The sequence below is a fragment of the Fomitiporia mediterranea genome (assembly GCF_000271605.1).
Source record: "Fomitiporia mediterranea MF3/22 unplaced genomic scaffold FOMMEscaffold_9, whole genome shotgun sequence".
Classification (NCBI taxonomy): domain Eukaryota; kingdom Fungi; phylum Basidiomycota; class Agaricomycetes; order Hymenochaetales; family Hymenochaetaceae; genus Fomitiporia; species Fomitiporia mediterranea.
Window position 1 is genome coordinate 318,451 of NW_006760394.1, and position 13,979 is coordinate 332,429.

General features: G+C 34.8%; 1 protein-coding gene across 1 annotated transcript; it reads right to left on the reverse strand.

Moving 5' to 3' along the window:
- Positions 1–11,866: 11,866 nt before the first annotated feature.
- FOMMEDRAFT_159034 (uncharacterized protein) lies at positions 11,867–13,916 on the reverse strand (the record flags this gene model as incomplete). Its single annotated transcript, XM_007269071.1, has 9 exons — positions 11,867–12,356; positions 12,418–12,563; positions 12,647–12,689; positions 12,740–12,797; positions 12,850–12,859; positions 12,922–13,140; positions 13,217–13,367; positions 13,480–13,663; positions 13,739–13,916. The coding sequence occupies 9 exons, from the start codon at positions 13,914–13,916 to the stop codon at positions 11,867–11,869; spliced, it is 1,479 nt and encodes a 492-aa protein (XP_007269133.1).
- Between the last annotated feature and the right edge of the window lie 63 nt (positions 13,917–13,979).

Here is a 13,979-nt window from a genome sequence, read left to right on the forward strand (position 1 = left end):
GAAGAAAACAGTGAGCAGCATGGTTCAGTGTTCTCCTGTGTTCTTAGTTCAGTGTTCTTAGTTTAGTGTTCTCCTGTGTTCTTAGTTTAGTGTTCTCCTATGTTCTTAGTTCAGTGTTCTCTAGTGTTCTCAGTTTGGTGTTCTCCTGTGTTCTTGGTTCTGTGTTCTCCTGTGTTCTTGGTTCAGTGTTCTCAGTTTAGTGTTCTTGATTCAGTTTGGTTCAGTTCAATTCAGTGTTCTCTTAGGTCTGTATTCTATATTCTTCAAGTGTGTGTTCTCTATACTTAGCAAGCCTATGTCAAAACAGGAGTCAGACAGATTGTGAGTTTGTAACTAAGACATGAGTGACTAAGAATCTTAAGTATAGTAATATGTCTTACAACATGAATAATGAGTATGTAACAAATTACATTAGGTGTCTTTAGTATGATAGGACCAGGCAGTATAATAATGTTAGAGATGAGTATACAACAAATCAAATCAGCTGTCTTAGGGAAGATGTATTCAGGTATGTTAGTATTGTTATACAGAAAGTAGATACTAATAACAAGTATGTGACAAATCAGATTAGCAGCCTTAGTTGGTGGCTGTAGGAGGTGGATAGACAGGACAAGAAGAAGAGCTTAAATACTCTTGTTATCAAGTAGAAGGTAGCCAGTTATCTGTGTAATCCAAATTATACTATAGCTCTAGATATTAGTAGTAGTACTAAGATAATGTTCTTCTTACACAATCTGAGGACTAGTATTGTGTAAGATTCTATAGCTAGTTTCTAGACAGTGTTCAGATAGAGTAAAAGCTGGCTCAAACATACAACAAGTAGTAGGAGACATATGAGTAGAAACAGACCTAAGAATAATCTGCTTAAAGTAGTACAGTATCTTGTCTGACAGTCATTAACTATGGTTTACAAGATAGTCAAACAGTATTCTGCCCTTAATGTATTCTAGAGTAAGGAGAATGTGTTACTCTTTGTTGACAATGTTAAATGCTTGAAGATGTGAATAATGTTTAGGTGGCTAATAAGCCTTATAGTGACAATCTCTTTGTGTATTCTATTACAGTACTTCTCTACCATAGTTGTATGTGTGTTGACAGAGTAGTGTAGCAAAAGTATATTCTTGAGTAGTAGAGTACTACTCTGTATTAGTAACATTAAGGATAGGGACAATGTCTAAGTGGTTGCTAAGCTTGGTTGTACAAGTGTTGAGAGAGTAGTATAATAAGGGGGCAAGCATTCTTGAGTAGCAGAATCTTGACTGAGTGTAGGGCTGACAATCTAGTAGTACAAATAAGATTGAGTAGCAAAATCCTTAAATTTTACATTGTTTGAAAAAAAGTGTAAGGTTAGAGCCTTACTCAGGGAACAGAACAGGCAAAGACCTAGGATTAGAGAGGTTGACCTAAGTACAGGAGTAAAGTACAAAGATAAGATTCTAAGTAGCTATCTATAACTCTTATATATTTATGTTCTAAGTTATGTGTGTAACCTCTAAGGTTATAGTAATGTTTAGAGAGTCTACTTGAAACAAACCTAATAGACAGTGTGAAGAACAGTAGCTAGTGTATTAGTACAATTGGAAAATAGAATATCCTACATTTAACTAGCTTCTGTACTATCTGACTCATGTGTGTGTCATTTTACTAACACAGGTCTATACACTTTAATACTGTACATAATAGTCCTACCTAAAGTGTACAGTACTATCACCAAATTGAACACAAAAATGTATTAGAATTTACTACTAAGACATATATTTTTTACATATTGTAGATCCTTATATTTGCTTATAAAGTCTACATGTAAATATATTGCCTTGTCAGACTCTGTACATTTTAGTAATAACAGTATATTTGATACTATGTTAGCTTTGTATCCTCTGTCAGTAACAGTGTAGAGGGGACCTGAAGGCTTAGTAAGGGGATCCAGACTACAACTATCCTACACAACAGAAATACAGAATACAAGTACTATAACATAGTTAGAACTTGTAGAACAGACAGAGAGTAAGAGTAAGACAAGAGTAGAGTATATAGAGTAAGTCTAAGAGTACAGAACTACCTAGAGTAGATAAGATCAAGACTACTAGACTAGTCTGATCTTGTATACCTATATATACTAAACTATACAAGAGTACTTAGAGAATGGTGAGCCACTAAGAATAATGAGCTATAAAGAAATGAAGGAAGGGAAGGTTAAAGATAAATGTACAAAGAATGAAAGGATAGATAAAGGGTAGGAGACTATAGAATAAACAAAGAATGAAGGGGTAGACAAAGGAACAGAATGATAAAGTAAGGAGGGGTAGTAGTAAGAGTTATAAGGAGAGTCAGCCTATATATAGTCTATAAACAGTACTCCTAAGAGACAAAAGTCCTGAGTTCTAGTACAGAAGGGTGTAGAACCTATAGAACTGAAGGTGTAAGAGTAGAGAATTGTAACATTACCCTCCCCCCCTTTAAAATCAATTGTCCTGATTAGTAAACATTAGGCTTAGTTAGTAGTTTAGGTATAAGTCAGAACAGTAGAGCTTGGAAATCTACAAGGTAGAGTTTGTGTAGAGTACCTGGATAAAGTTGATAGAAGTCTTAGATTACTTTAGTAGTATGAGTAAGATTCTTTAGTAGGTTCTCAAGTATGTTCTTTAACTGAGTACCCTTTCTAGTAAATAAGGAACTTAAGTTTTCTGTACACTAGCTTAACATTTACTACATACTCTACTTTGTATTCTGGTTTAAAACTGACAAGTTCTAGTAGAGGTGGTAGGAGTCTTTATTGTGAAGGAAAACTTAGATTGTAGTACTGAGACAATAGAACCTTGTTAAACACTAGGTGTATGTACTTTTAAGTTGCTAGAAGTTAGAGTTTATAGGTAGAGGTACTAACCTTCTTCTTAATAATAAAGGGTTTGAAGTGCTTGTTGTCCAACTTCTTTATTAGACAATTTATAGTCAGATTAGTAGCTTCTAGTATAACTTTGTTACTAGACTGGTAATCCTTAGCTACAGACCTCTTCTAATTATAGTTCTACTTTATAACCTATACTATCTTCTCTAAAAGAGCTTATGTGTCCTCTCTAGTCTTGTGTATCTGTTTTACAAAGTCTGTTATAGATTCAGAACTACTGTTCTGGTTAAGAACTATCCTCTAATACAAATGTCTTCTATAGTTGAGAAAGAATAGAGACTGTCCTGTTATAAAGTGTTACTAGTTATTATGTATGAATTCTGTCAGAGCTAACTATTCAGACTAATCTGACTATTAATAATTAATAAACATTTAAAGATAGAGTTTGATCTCCTGATTGACTCACTCAGTTTAACTATTAGTCTGTAAGTAATATATAGTAGAGGGGTTCCCTTAAATTCTAAGAAGCACATACAAGTCCTATATGAATTTTGACTTGAATTATAGTCTACAATTGTGAATGAGCTTCTGAGAGAGTCTGTATAACTAGAAAATGTGATTCTAATAAATGTGTACTATACTTTTGAAAGTGAGTTCTGTTTAGGTTGGAACTGTGTAGACTTACTTAGAGAACTGGTTGACAATTACACAGATAGTATTGTAACCCTAAGACTCAGGTAGCTTACTAATCAGGTTTACTAAGACTTCTTCCTAAGAGTAATCTAGAATCTAATACAGATGTAGAGGAGTCTGAACCCTTGTCTAATAGGTCTTAGTCTATTAGTATGTATTATAACTAGTTACATACTTTAGAATTTCCCTCTATATTCCTAACTACTAGTAGTTCTAAGTAATGAGTTCCTACATTTTGTACTAGTCTAAATGTCCTACAGTCAGATTGTTGTAATAAGCTTAAACAATGTCCTCCTACAGTTTGTAATCCTTTAGAATGTACATTTGGCCCTCCTAGTAAACTTGTCTATCCTCATTCTTCTCCTAGTCTCTAACTTGTTTCTCTAACTACTTTACTACAACTCAGTCTTGTGTATGTCTTAAAGCTTACTATATGTAGGTGACAAAGTCAACATTCTTAGATTTGAGTCAGATCTCTCAGATTGTCTTAGACACAAAATAGGAATTGTCTAGAAGAACAAGATTTTTATTATTATTCTCCCCCCTTTTATAACCTACTTGTCTTAAGAGTAAATCAGCTTTTGTCATTTGTATTCTGAGTTTGTAAGTTAGTACAAAGTTGTAGTCCTACAGTTCTAACATTTAGTAGGCCTAACAGTAGTTAAGCTTCTGAGGTGCTTGAAAGTATTAGAGATTAAGGTGATCACTCTAAATTTTAAACTTTTACACAGTACTAAGGAGATATTAATACTACTCCTCTAAGGAACAGACAATTGTAAGGAGTTCCTTATTATAAATAGAGTAGTTCTGTTCTGTTGTAGAGAGGGATTCTGATTAGAACACTATCAGACACTACTTTCTGTCAATAAACTAGGACAGTACTACTCTATTTGTATAGTTGGAAGAGTTAGCTTTAACTTGGAACTTGTCTATAACTGTCAGAACTACTAATACAGACTTACTAGTAATAGTCTACTTAAGGGACTCAAACACAGACTACTCCTGATCACCCTATTACTAAGGAACATTCTTACTAGTAAGATTGTGAAAGGGTTAGACAATAGTACTAAAGCCTTGAATAAAGTATTAGTAGTAGTTTACAAACTCAAGGAATACTTAAACTTGTTTTAGGTTCTAAGGTTGTAACCAGTTCTGAACTGTAGTTACCTTTGCTAGATTTATACAGACCTCTCCTCTACTGATTACAAAGTCTAGATAATCTACTGACTCCTGTACAAAAGAATACTTTACTTCTTAGAGAAACAGTTTATTATCTTAGAGCTACTATAGAACTGCTTGGATTAGTTAGTAATAGTACTCAACTGTTTAGGTAAAGATCAGAATGTTGTCCAGATACACACTAACATACTCTGAGTCAATCAGATCTATAAGGATGTAATTCATGAATAACTAGAATGTTGTAAGTAAGTTAGTTAGTCTGAAGAACATTATAGTCAGTTTGTACAGTTTGTAATTAGTTTAGAACACAGTCTTCTACTCATCTCTGTCTTAAATCCAAATATTATTGTATTCCTATCAAACATTCAGCTTAGTAAAGACTTAGAATGTATGTGTCTTATTAATAAGCTTTTGAATCAGAGGGAGTAGATACTTGTTTTTAACAGGACACTTATTAAGGTAATAATAATTCTGGACTAAGTAGAGCTTCCTATCTTTCTTTTTGACAAAGAAGAAAGGGGAGGCTATAAGGGATTTTAAGGGTTGGATCTGACTGTTCTGAAGATTTTCCTAAAGAAACTTATTAAGCACTTTCTACTTATCTCTGTTGAGTAGATAGACCTTACAATCCTTAGGTTAGAAACCTTTAGTCAACTCAATTGTATAGTTTTAGAGGCAACATTCAGGAAGCTAATCAAATTCCTCTTTACTAAAGACTTTAGGGAACTCTTAGACAAAATCTAGCAGGCTAGGTTTATGTACATTCTAGAGTTGAGTTGTTCCAAGTAGGTTCTAAACTAGTTCTGTCTTAGAAATCCTTTAGATTAACACTGTTCTACCTTGACTAGAATATGTGTCCACATATCTATCCTAGTTAAAGAAGAACAACTAGTCACCTTTATTAGAACTGTTAGTAACATTAGAAGTATTTACATTTACTTAAGACAGTAGTATAAGGTAGCTGTAAGACTTGAGACACTGATTGAATACAAGTGTCTGTTCTAACTAGTTAATAGTAGGGTTGTAAGCCTTAAGCCATTTGAATTTAATAAAGACATCTGTTTTTCTAAGGTTAGTTACTCTAAACTTAATACTTTCCTTATGATTCTAAATAGTCATCTGTAGTTAAACAAACTCAGTGATCTAACTATTCTAGTTTAGAGTTCTGTCTGTATTGTATACTAGGATTAGAAGTAGAACATGTTAAGTAGGGAGATAGTGTTCCTACACAAAGGCCTTATTAATACACAAACTAGTGTATTTACTGTCTACTAAAGCCATTGTTCAGATCTGAGAGGATCCTGAGAAGGGAGCTAAGAGGACAGGGACTTAGAGCTAGTGTCTGAAACATTCTCTAATAAATTGCTACTTGTTCTAAAGAGAACATACAGCTTGTATAGTCTTATCATCTAAGAGGGTAAGTATATACACTGACATTTCCTTATTAACCTCTCTCTTTCAACAAGGACAGACTTATGTTCTCAACTACAAACTCAGCTGAGACTATTCCTGCTTAATACTATAGACAAACTACTAAGTAGTAAATAGGGCTAGGTAGTGTTCTGAATGTTTCAAGTTCTTAGAATATAAAAGTAGTAGGTTGGATTGTGTAGATTTAGACTTAGATAAAGTGTGAAGAGAAGAATCAAAAGAATCAGAAGAAATAAGAGAGCTATCTACTTTTGTTTTTGACTTTTTCCTTTTTAATAAATAATTTCCTTAATTTGCTTTTTCTACTTTTTCTACTTTTTCTACTTTTCTTACTTTATTTACTTCTAATCCTACAGTGTCTATTGAATCAAAAGTGGCTGTTAAAAAATCTGAGTCATAGCCCTTTAGTATTACATTCACTGTTGAGCCTTTATAAAATCCTAGAGTATATAGTCAGAGTCTAGAAGTTCTAAGGTGACTTTCAAATTTGTAAAAACAGCTTCTTACTACAAATCCTACTCATTACTCATTATTACTCTAATAACCTAACAGATATACTGTCACTTCTGTAGACAGTCCTTAATTTAGTGTCCTGACTTTCTACAGGTAAAGTATACTCCTTACTTTTGAGCTTCTCTAATGTTTATCAGAACAGATTGATTGTAAATTATAAGTAGATTAATCTAAGGAGTTAGAACTGTCAGAGTTAGACATATGTGTAAGTGTTCTATACAGACTTAGTGTATCTAAGCTGTAGCTTAGTTAAAGGAAATAGTACAGGTCTTCTAGTTAGTGTAAGTAATTAGTTCTAGTATTATTCTGAGAATCTTATTAACTAGTTTTAGGTTAAGAGCTTTTTCAAGTATTCTAATAAGAACATTGTTAAATCCAAGTATGAATCCTACCTTCTAGGCTAGGATATTAAACTCCTAAAAGAAGGTATTAGCAGAATGTTTACTCTGTCACAAAGATGTAAGCTTGTTCTGTGTATTATACTTCTTGTTTAGATTAATAAAGGAAGTACAAAGCTACCTTATGAATTCTGAGTATGACTCATTGTTCTAAAGTCAGATTAGACTTCTAATCTAATAACCTTCAATCCAGTTCTAGGCTCAGGTGGCTATATTACCTTCCTTTATAAAGGAGAGGACAAATAGGACACAATTAAGATCTGAGGATAGATTGGTCAAAGTAGTAGCTACATATAGTTTGACTTAGTGTTAGAAGTTCTTAAAGTACTGTCTATTAAAGTCTGAAGGGCAGGCTACATGTAATTTATTTCTAGAATAGGTTACAACTTCTGGAACAATTAGAATAGGTTCTAAAGGGGCTAGAGGTACATAGTTAGTAAAAGTCTCTTAAATAGAGGTCTGTATGTATTAAGCTAGGTCTACTTATAACTACTAATCTGGTAGGACAGTAAGGGTGACAGTTAGCTTAGAAGGGTCCATGTTTACACTACAAAGGAATCAACACTAAACTAAAAAGGGTAATGAATAGAAGAAGAGTGGCAAAAGTTTAAAAGGGTTTAGAAAGTTTAAAATTTAAAAATGTAAAAAGGTTAGAACAAAGAGAAGAGATTGACACAATAGTGAGTACTAATGCCTGAAATGTAGGAGAGTTGTAGGGTAGTAATAGATAGTCTTAATCTAATGTTAGTAACAGTGTAGAGGGGACCTGAAGGCTTAGTAAGAGGACCTAGGCTACAACTATCCTACACAACAGAAATACAGAATGTAAGTACTAGAACATAGTTAGAACTTGTAGAACAGACAGAGAGAGAGAGTAAGACAAGAGTAGAGTATATAGAGTAAGCTTAAGAGTACAGAACTATCTAGAGTAAACAAGATTAAGACTACAGAACTAGTCTGATCTTGTATACCTATATATACTAAACTATACAAGAGTACTCAGAGAATAGTAAGTTACTAAGAATGATAAGTTATGAAGAAATGAAGGAAGGGAAGGTTAAAGATAAATGTACAAAGAATGAAGGGATAGACAAAGGGTAGGAGACTATAGAATGAACAAAGAATGAAGGGGTAGACAAAGGAACAGAATAATAAAGTAAGGAGGGGTAGTAGTAAGAGTTATAGAGAGAGTCAGCCTATATATAGTCTATAAACAGTACTCCTAAGAGACAAAAGTCCTGAGTTCTAGTACAGAAGGGTGTAGAACCTATAGAACTGAAGGTGTAAGGGTAGAGAATTGTAACATCCTCCTTCAGTTACTAGGGAAATAAAATTATATACAAACAATCCTAGTATACTTATTCTATCAAAACAGACTCATTCAGAGTCAAATCAGTAAATATTGCCAAATATCTTACACAGGGCCAAATATCTCACATAGGGCCAAATATCTTACACAGTAACATATATGAACAATGAAAACAATCTGGCATTATTGTCTCTCTAATTTTCTAGCATTAATAAGTAGGCTAATCATTATTTCTCTTATCTTTTTTCAAATATTTAGTAATAATACATAGAGTTTGTAGTATATAGCTGTACATTTATGTTTATAGTACTGATTGTCACAAATAATCAGATAACAAGGCAACTGTAAGGAGATTGAGATTTGTTTTTATAAAGATAGAATCATAACAAGAGCTTCCTATACTCTTAAAAGGTGACAATATGTATAAAGTATACAAATATTTGAAATGAAGGGGAAGAAGTAGTAAGTATTATCAATCTTGTCTACATTTGAATTTGTCTACAATTAGAGGAGATCTGCAATTATACATTATCTTAGCTAACTCAAGTATTGTAACAGTATTGTACTACCAAACTTAGACTTTGTATTACTATTATTAACCTTTGTCTACCATGAATTAGATTGTAAGAGGCTAGCTAGAGTGTAAGCAGAGTGGTCTCAAGTAGATGAATCCTTACTGTATCAGAAATCAAAGAAGTACACTTTCATATAATGGTAAAAAGATTTTTATGTGAATACAATCAGATTGTATTATGATAACAGTACTGTCAACTCAGAATCATATAAGTCCTTCACTCCTAGTCACTTCCTCTTTCTAACAACTATCATCTAGTCATTTTGTCTATTACTACTCAGCTAAGCATAATATCTTTACAATGTCTATACTTTGTACCCATCATTGTAAGTCTGTATAATTTTACAATACAATATACTGAACAAAGTACTAGTGTTTACTAGATTGTTTATCACACCAATCTTCCAGCCAGCAAAACATGTACTCTAGAGTGTTCTCTATTCTGCCAAATAAAGCTCTTTAAAATCTGAATGTTACACTAGTGTCTCTGAACAAGACACTTAACAAGAAGTACTAGTACAAAGAACTCAGAACACCTAATGCCTACTGTTTTCTTTAGTAGGAGGTTTCCCTCCTTAATATAATACATTGTTAATTACTCAAGCAGATTATACAATACTACTCACTACTATGTAGTAAGACATTTGTCATGTCAGAATAATTGTCTAACAACCATTTCACAGTATCTTCAACTTCAACATACATTAGATGATCTCAGGGTTAAAGATCCAGAAAGTAACAGCTATTTATTGTTTGATTCAGAACACAGTTGTGAAAGATAGAAAGTTAACTATTACTATAATTATTTTCTATAATTTAAGCTCTTTTAGTAATATAAACTACTAATAGGAAATTATGTATTAATAAGATTTACTGTGTGTTCTATTGAGTACATTTATAAGAATATTCTGTAGACCTTGAGAAAGCTATAAATACTCTTATTAAAAGTACTTCAGATAACTATACTTTAATATATGTATTAGACCAAGTTGAGTTAGAAAATCAGATTTTAATAGATAAGCAGAATGTCTCTTTTGAATGGTTTAAGGTTTGTCAATCTATAACCTAGTTTTCTGAATAAATTCTTATACATTCTAGGATTTCATGACAGAGAAAAGTAAAGAGTTAATACATTGTGAGTTATTAGACTATACTAAAATTGTATACATTCTCTCACCAGACCTAGTTACTGTATTTCTCTACAAACAAGAGGATAGTACAGTGATAGTAAATGCTCATATTAACATTATACTTGAGCCAGTAGTTAATGAGCTTAAAGACATCTTTAAAGAGTTTTTTGACACTACTAAACAAAGTGTATAGTACTTACTTTATACTAAGTACTTTTTAGCATTCTAAAGAACAATAATACAGTAATTCAACAAAGCTGACAGTTCTTAAGCCAACACTTCTTATCTCAATCATACCTGAATCTAGTCACATTTTCTGTATTTCTATCAAGTGTTACTGTGTTAATACTACAAATCAGTACTAGCTAGGCTAACAGTCCAAACCTAAAAGTTAATCCTTTAAGTACACAGTTTACAAACTCACTGTACTTTTGTTTGCTTGTCTCTAGCACTTTGTTAGCTATAATGAGTCTCTTTCTTTTAATATTACTATAATATATCTGGTAAGCATAATACTTAGTACTATATTATAATTACTATAACTAATTAATTTTCAGTCTTTAGATCTGTTATAATCATTACATTACTTTCAAGCCAAATTTATCTGTCTAGTGTCTTCTTAAACTGATAGCTTTTGTAATGTATGGTTGTTAACCATAGGAACATATTTTGAAGCTTTACTTTCCTTCCTTACTAACTTTCTCCTTCTACTAGCAAGTATTTAATAGTTTACTAGAGAAATAACTTGCTGATACAAAGTAAAAATTGTCTCTTAGGAGGAAGGATCTAATATTATGATTACTATAATTGTACTTCCTGTTATAGTCCTAGCATGGATATACAGTAAGACTGGTCCTTTAACTTGTTTATTACTATATTTACACATCTGCAAAGTATTTCCATACTTGGTTCTGAAGATAAAAGAAGGATATACCATTTGTACAGTATAGTACCAAATAATACTAGAATGGTGTAGGTCAAATATTGGCCACAAATCATCAGAAAATAATAACCCTGAGTCAGGTATACTGTCTGTATTACTGAATCCTCTAGCATATAACTCTAGAACATATTCTAGGCCAGTGTATCTCTCTAGTACAAAGTCCTATAGAAGAGCAGAGGGCTGAACTATTCTCTGTTGTAAGAGAAAATGTAATAGCTAATAGTACTAAGACTGGTGAGTCAGTTATATCTATCATTACTTATATTTTTTACAAGAATGCTTGAAATTACTGCTTAACAGATAATGCCCCTGACATTGTACCTATCGTTGTGATTGATACTCACAAGGAATCTGTGTTTCACACAACAGTTCATACAACAGAGGCAACTGGATTAGAGAATTCACCAACTCTTCCTAATGAGGCTCCTAGAGACAATGGACCCCTTTGAGCCAAGTTGGACCAGTTAGACCAGTCATGGTTTATGTGTGTCACACGTGTATTTCAACGTTGCTAGCAAACTGCATTTCGTGTACTAAATACCCATCCTCTGGTCATGCATCTGTAGTCTTGCAAATTGCTCTATGTACTGCTTTGCCTATCTTACACCAATTCTTGTTCCTGTGCAGAATATACATATGTCGTTTCTTAATTGTAAGGACCATTGCTGTGAAAGTAGCTAATGCAACATTAACACAATTTGCAAGTATATATACTTATCTGAAATAGTACTCAATATACGATACAGATGGAGCGGAAAGTCTAGATGCATGCTCCTTCATTAATGGTATATCATGTCTTGATTCATTTTCATTTCTATGCAGTGGTCGTACACGAGAGTAATTCCGTATCAAAGTCCACTCAAATCAAGGTCCAAAATCTCCACACTCGTCCCATTAACAAGGAACAAGCTCAACGCTCCATCGCCATCCCCACCTTCCTCAGCCGTAACCAACCTATATCGATCAAAAAGCGGCTCAGCCACGCACCCCTCTTCCACCTCCCATACAACTCTCCAATCTCGAAAATGTCCCTGCGCAGTACTCGCAAGTATACTTAACGCTCTCGAGTTCGCTGCGTTCGAAGGAAGGAGAGCGAGTAGCGAGGATCCGCGTGAGATGAGCTTTCCACGTTTCCCGATGACGGTTGGTGTACCTGTGATGTTATTCGCGCTTGGTGGGTTTAGTTGGGATGGGAGTGGGAATGGCGTGCGTGTCCAGTGTGCTGTTGTGCTACGCCAGTAGTGGTACCATTGTTCGATGCCTGTTATGTTTTCGCGGTTAAGGACGTGAAGACGGCCTTCGCTATCGATTGTTTGGGCTTCTTGGTTGAGTATTCCGCTTCATGATAGCAATATTCGTGTTAGTCCCGTATTTAATGCAATGAATCTAATCAACCCACCCATATTTTGGGATACTGAATATAGTGATACCTGCCGCCGAAGGATAAATCGGCCATTTCTCCGAAAGATTCGCGATTGTCTGATTCCAATTGTTCTGCCATGTTTTCCCGAGGTCGTAGCTCAGCGCGTAGTCCATGTCATGATTCTTCAATGCCGGTTAGCTGTCGCATTGCAATCCATAATCGGGTATAGACTTGCATTTTCTGGGCCGTTCGGACCTGCCTCTACAGCAACGTCCTGGCCTGTATCGTTAATGTAATCGCGGTACGTCCTGGTAGCGCATCATCTTATACACTTTCAATCTCTTCAGAAATGGCTCACCATGATACGTGTAATGCTCCCCGTCCATCAAAATCGAGACCATTAATGTACGCATTGTCTATATTGTATCAGCCCCGAAATCATCCATAAATCACGCCAGGACAACGCACTATTCACACCCTTCGATCCACAAAACCCAATCAATCAATAGTAAAAATCCAGCAGTTGAAGTCACTACACACCTCTAAATATTTCCCAACCTCCGTCCACCCCTGATTCGGTACATACGCATACAACCAATCATCTCCAAGCCCACTCCTCCCTACACGCAACTCCAATAACAAATCCGCTTCCGAATGCGAGGCCGCTTTCGCAGCTGCGGGGAGCGATAAGAATCGCGGATAGGTGATGTTGATGAAGTACGCTGATTTGTCTAGGGTTTCTAGGCCTGGGAGGTAATCCTATTTATGAAGTATTTTTTGGTATAATGAGATATTGTGCGTTAGTTGTAAAAGGATGACGATAATTGGGACGTACGAGAACATCACCGAAGATACCCGCAGACCAAGTGACATTTTGCGGGTTCGTCGCAACACCATGTTTTGTGATGCGATAATGCAGGTTATCATCGTGCTGGTCGAAACCAAGGTGGAGCGTGCCGTCTGTATGCGAGATTCCAAGCGAGATACTTCAAATCGACCCGATTCGAAAAGATAAAATAAGACAGAAATGAAATAGAAAAGACAAACTCGGTCAATAGTATTTCTTTACTAAACTATACGTGCATTAAAAAAGCTCACATATCATGTCCATCATCCAAAGTCTGGTTATAATCCATCAATGTCAACTTCTCCCATCCCTCCTCCTCCGCATTCGTCGAATTCTTCAAGTTCGTAGTAGATAAGACGCGTCTCGCGACAGAAACATACCTCACCGACGCGTTCGTCGACGTGTTCGCATCGTAAAACGCTGCGTATTGATAACCTACGTCCAACGTCCAGATTAAATACCGTCTTCATGTCTAGAGAAAGGGATTTAAGGTGAGTAGGTGAGACGCACCATTAAAGGTCACCAACGCATCCTGCTGGAACGACTCTCCATTCAGCCTATTAACAGTCTGCGGGTCTTCTCCTAGTACAGATCTCCCTAGAATACTTATACTCCCAGCAGCAGAAACCAAGAAGCGAGATAGAGAAATGAGAAACCCCAGAGAAAGCAGACCAGTAGTAGACCTCATTTAAGCAGAGTACTTGACTATCGCTACGAAGGCAAGAACTCATCATCATCAACATATGCAGCA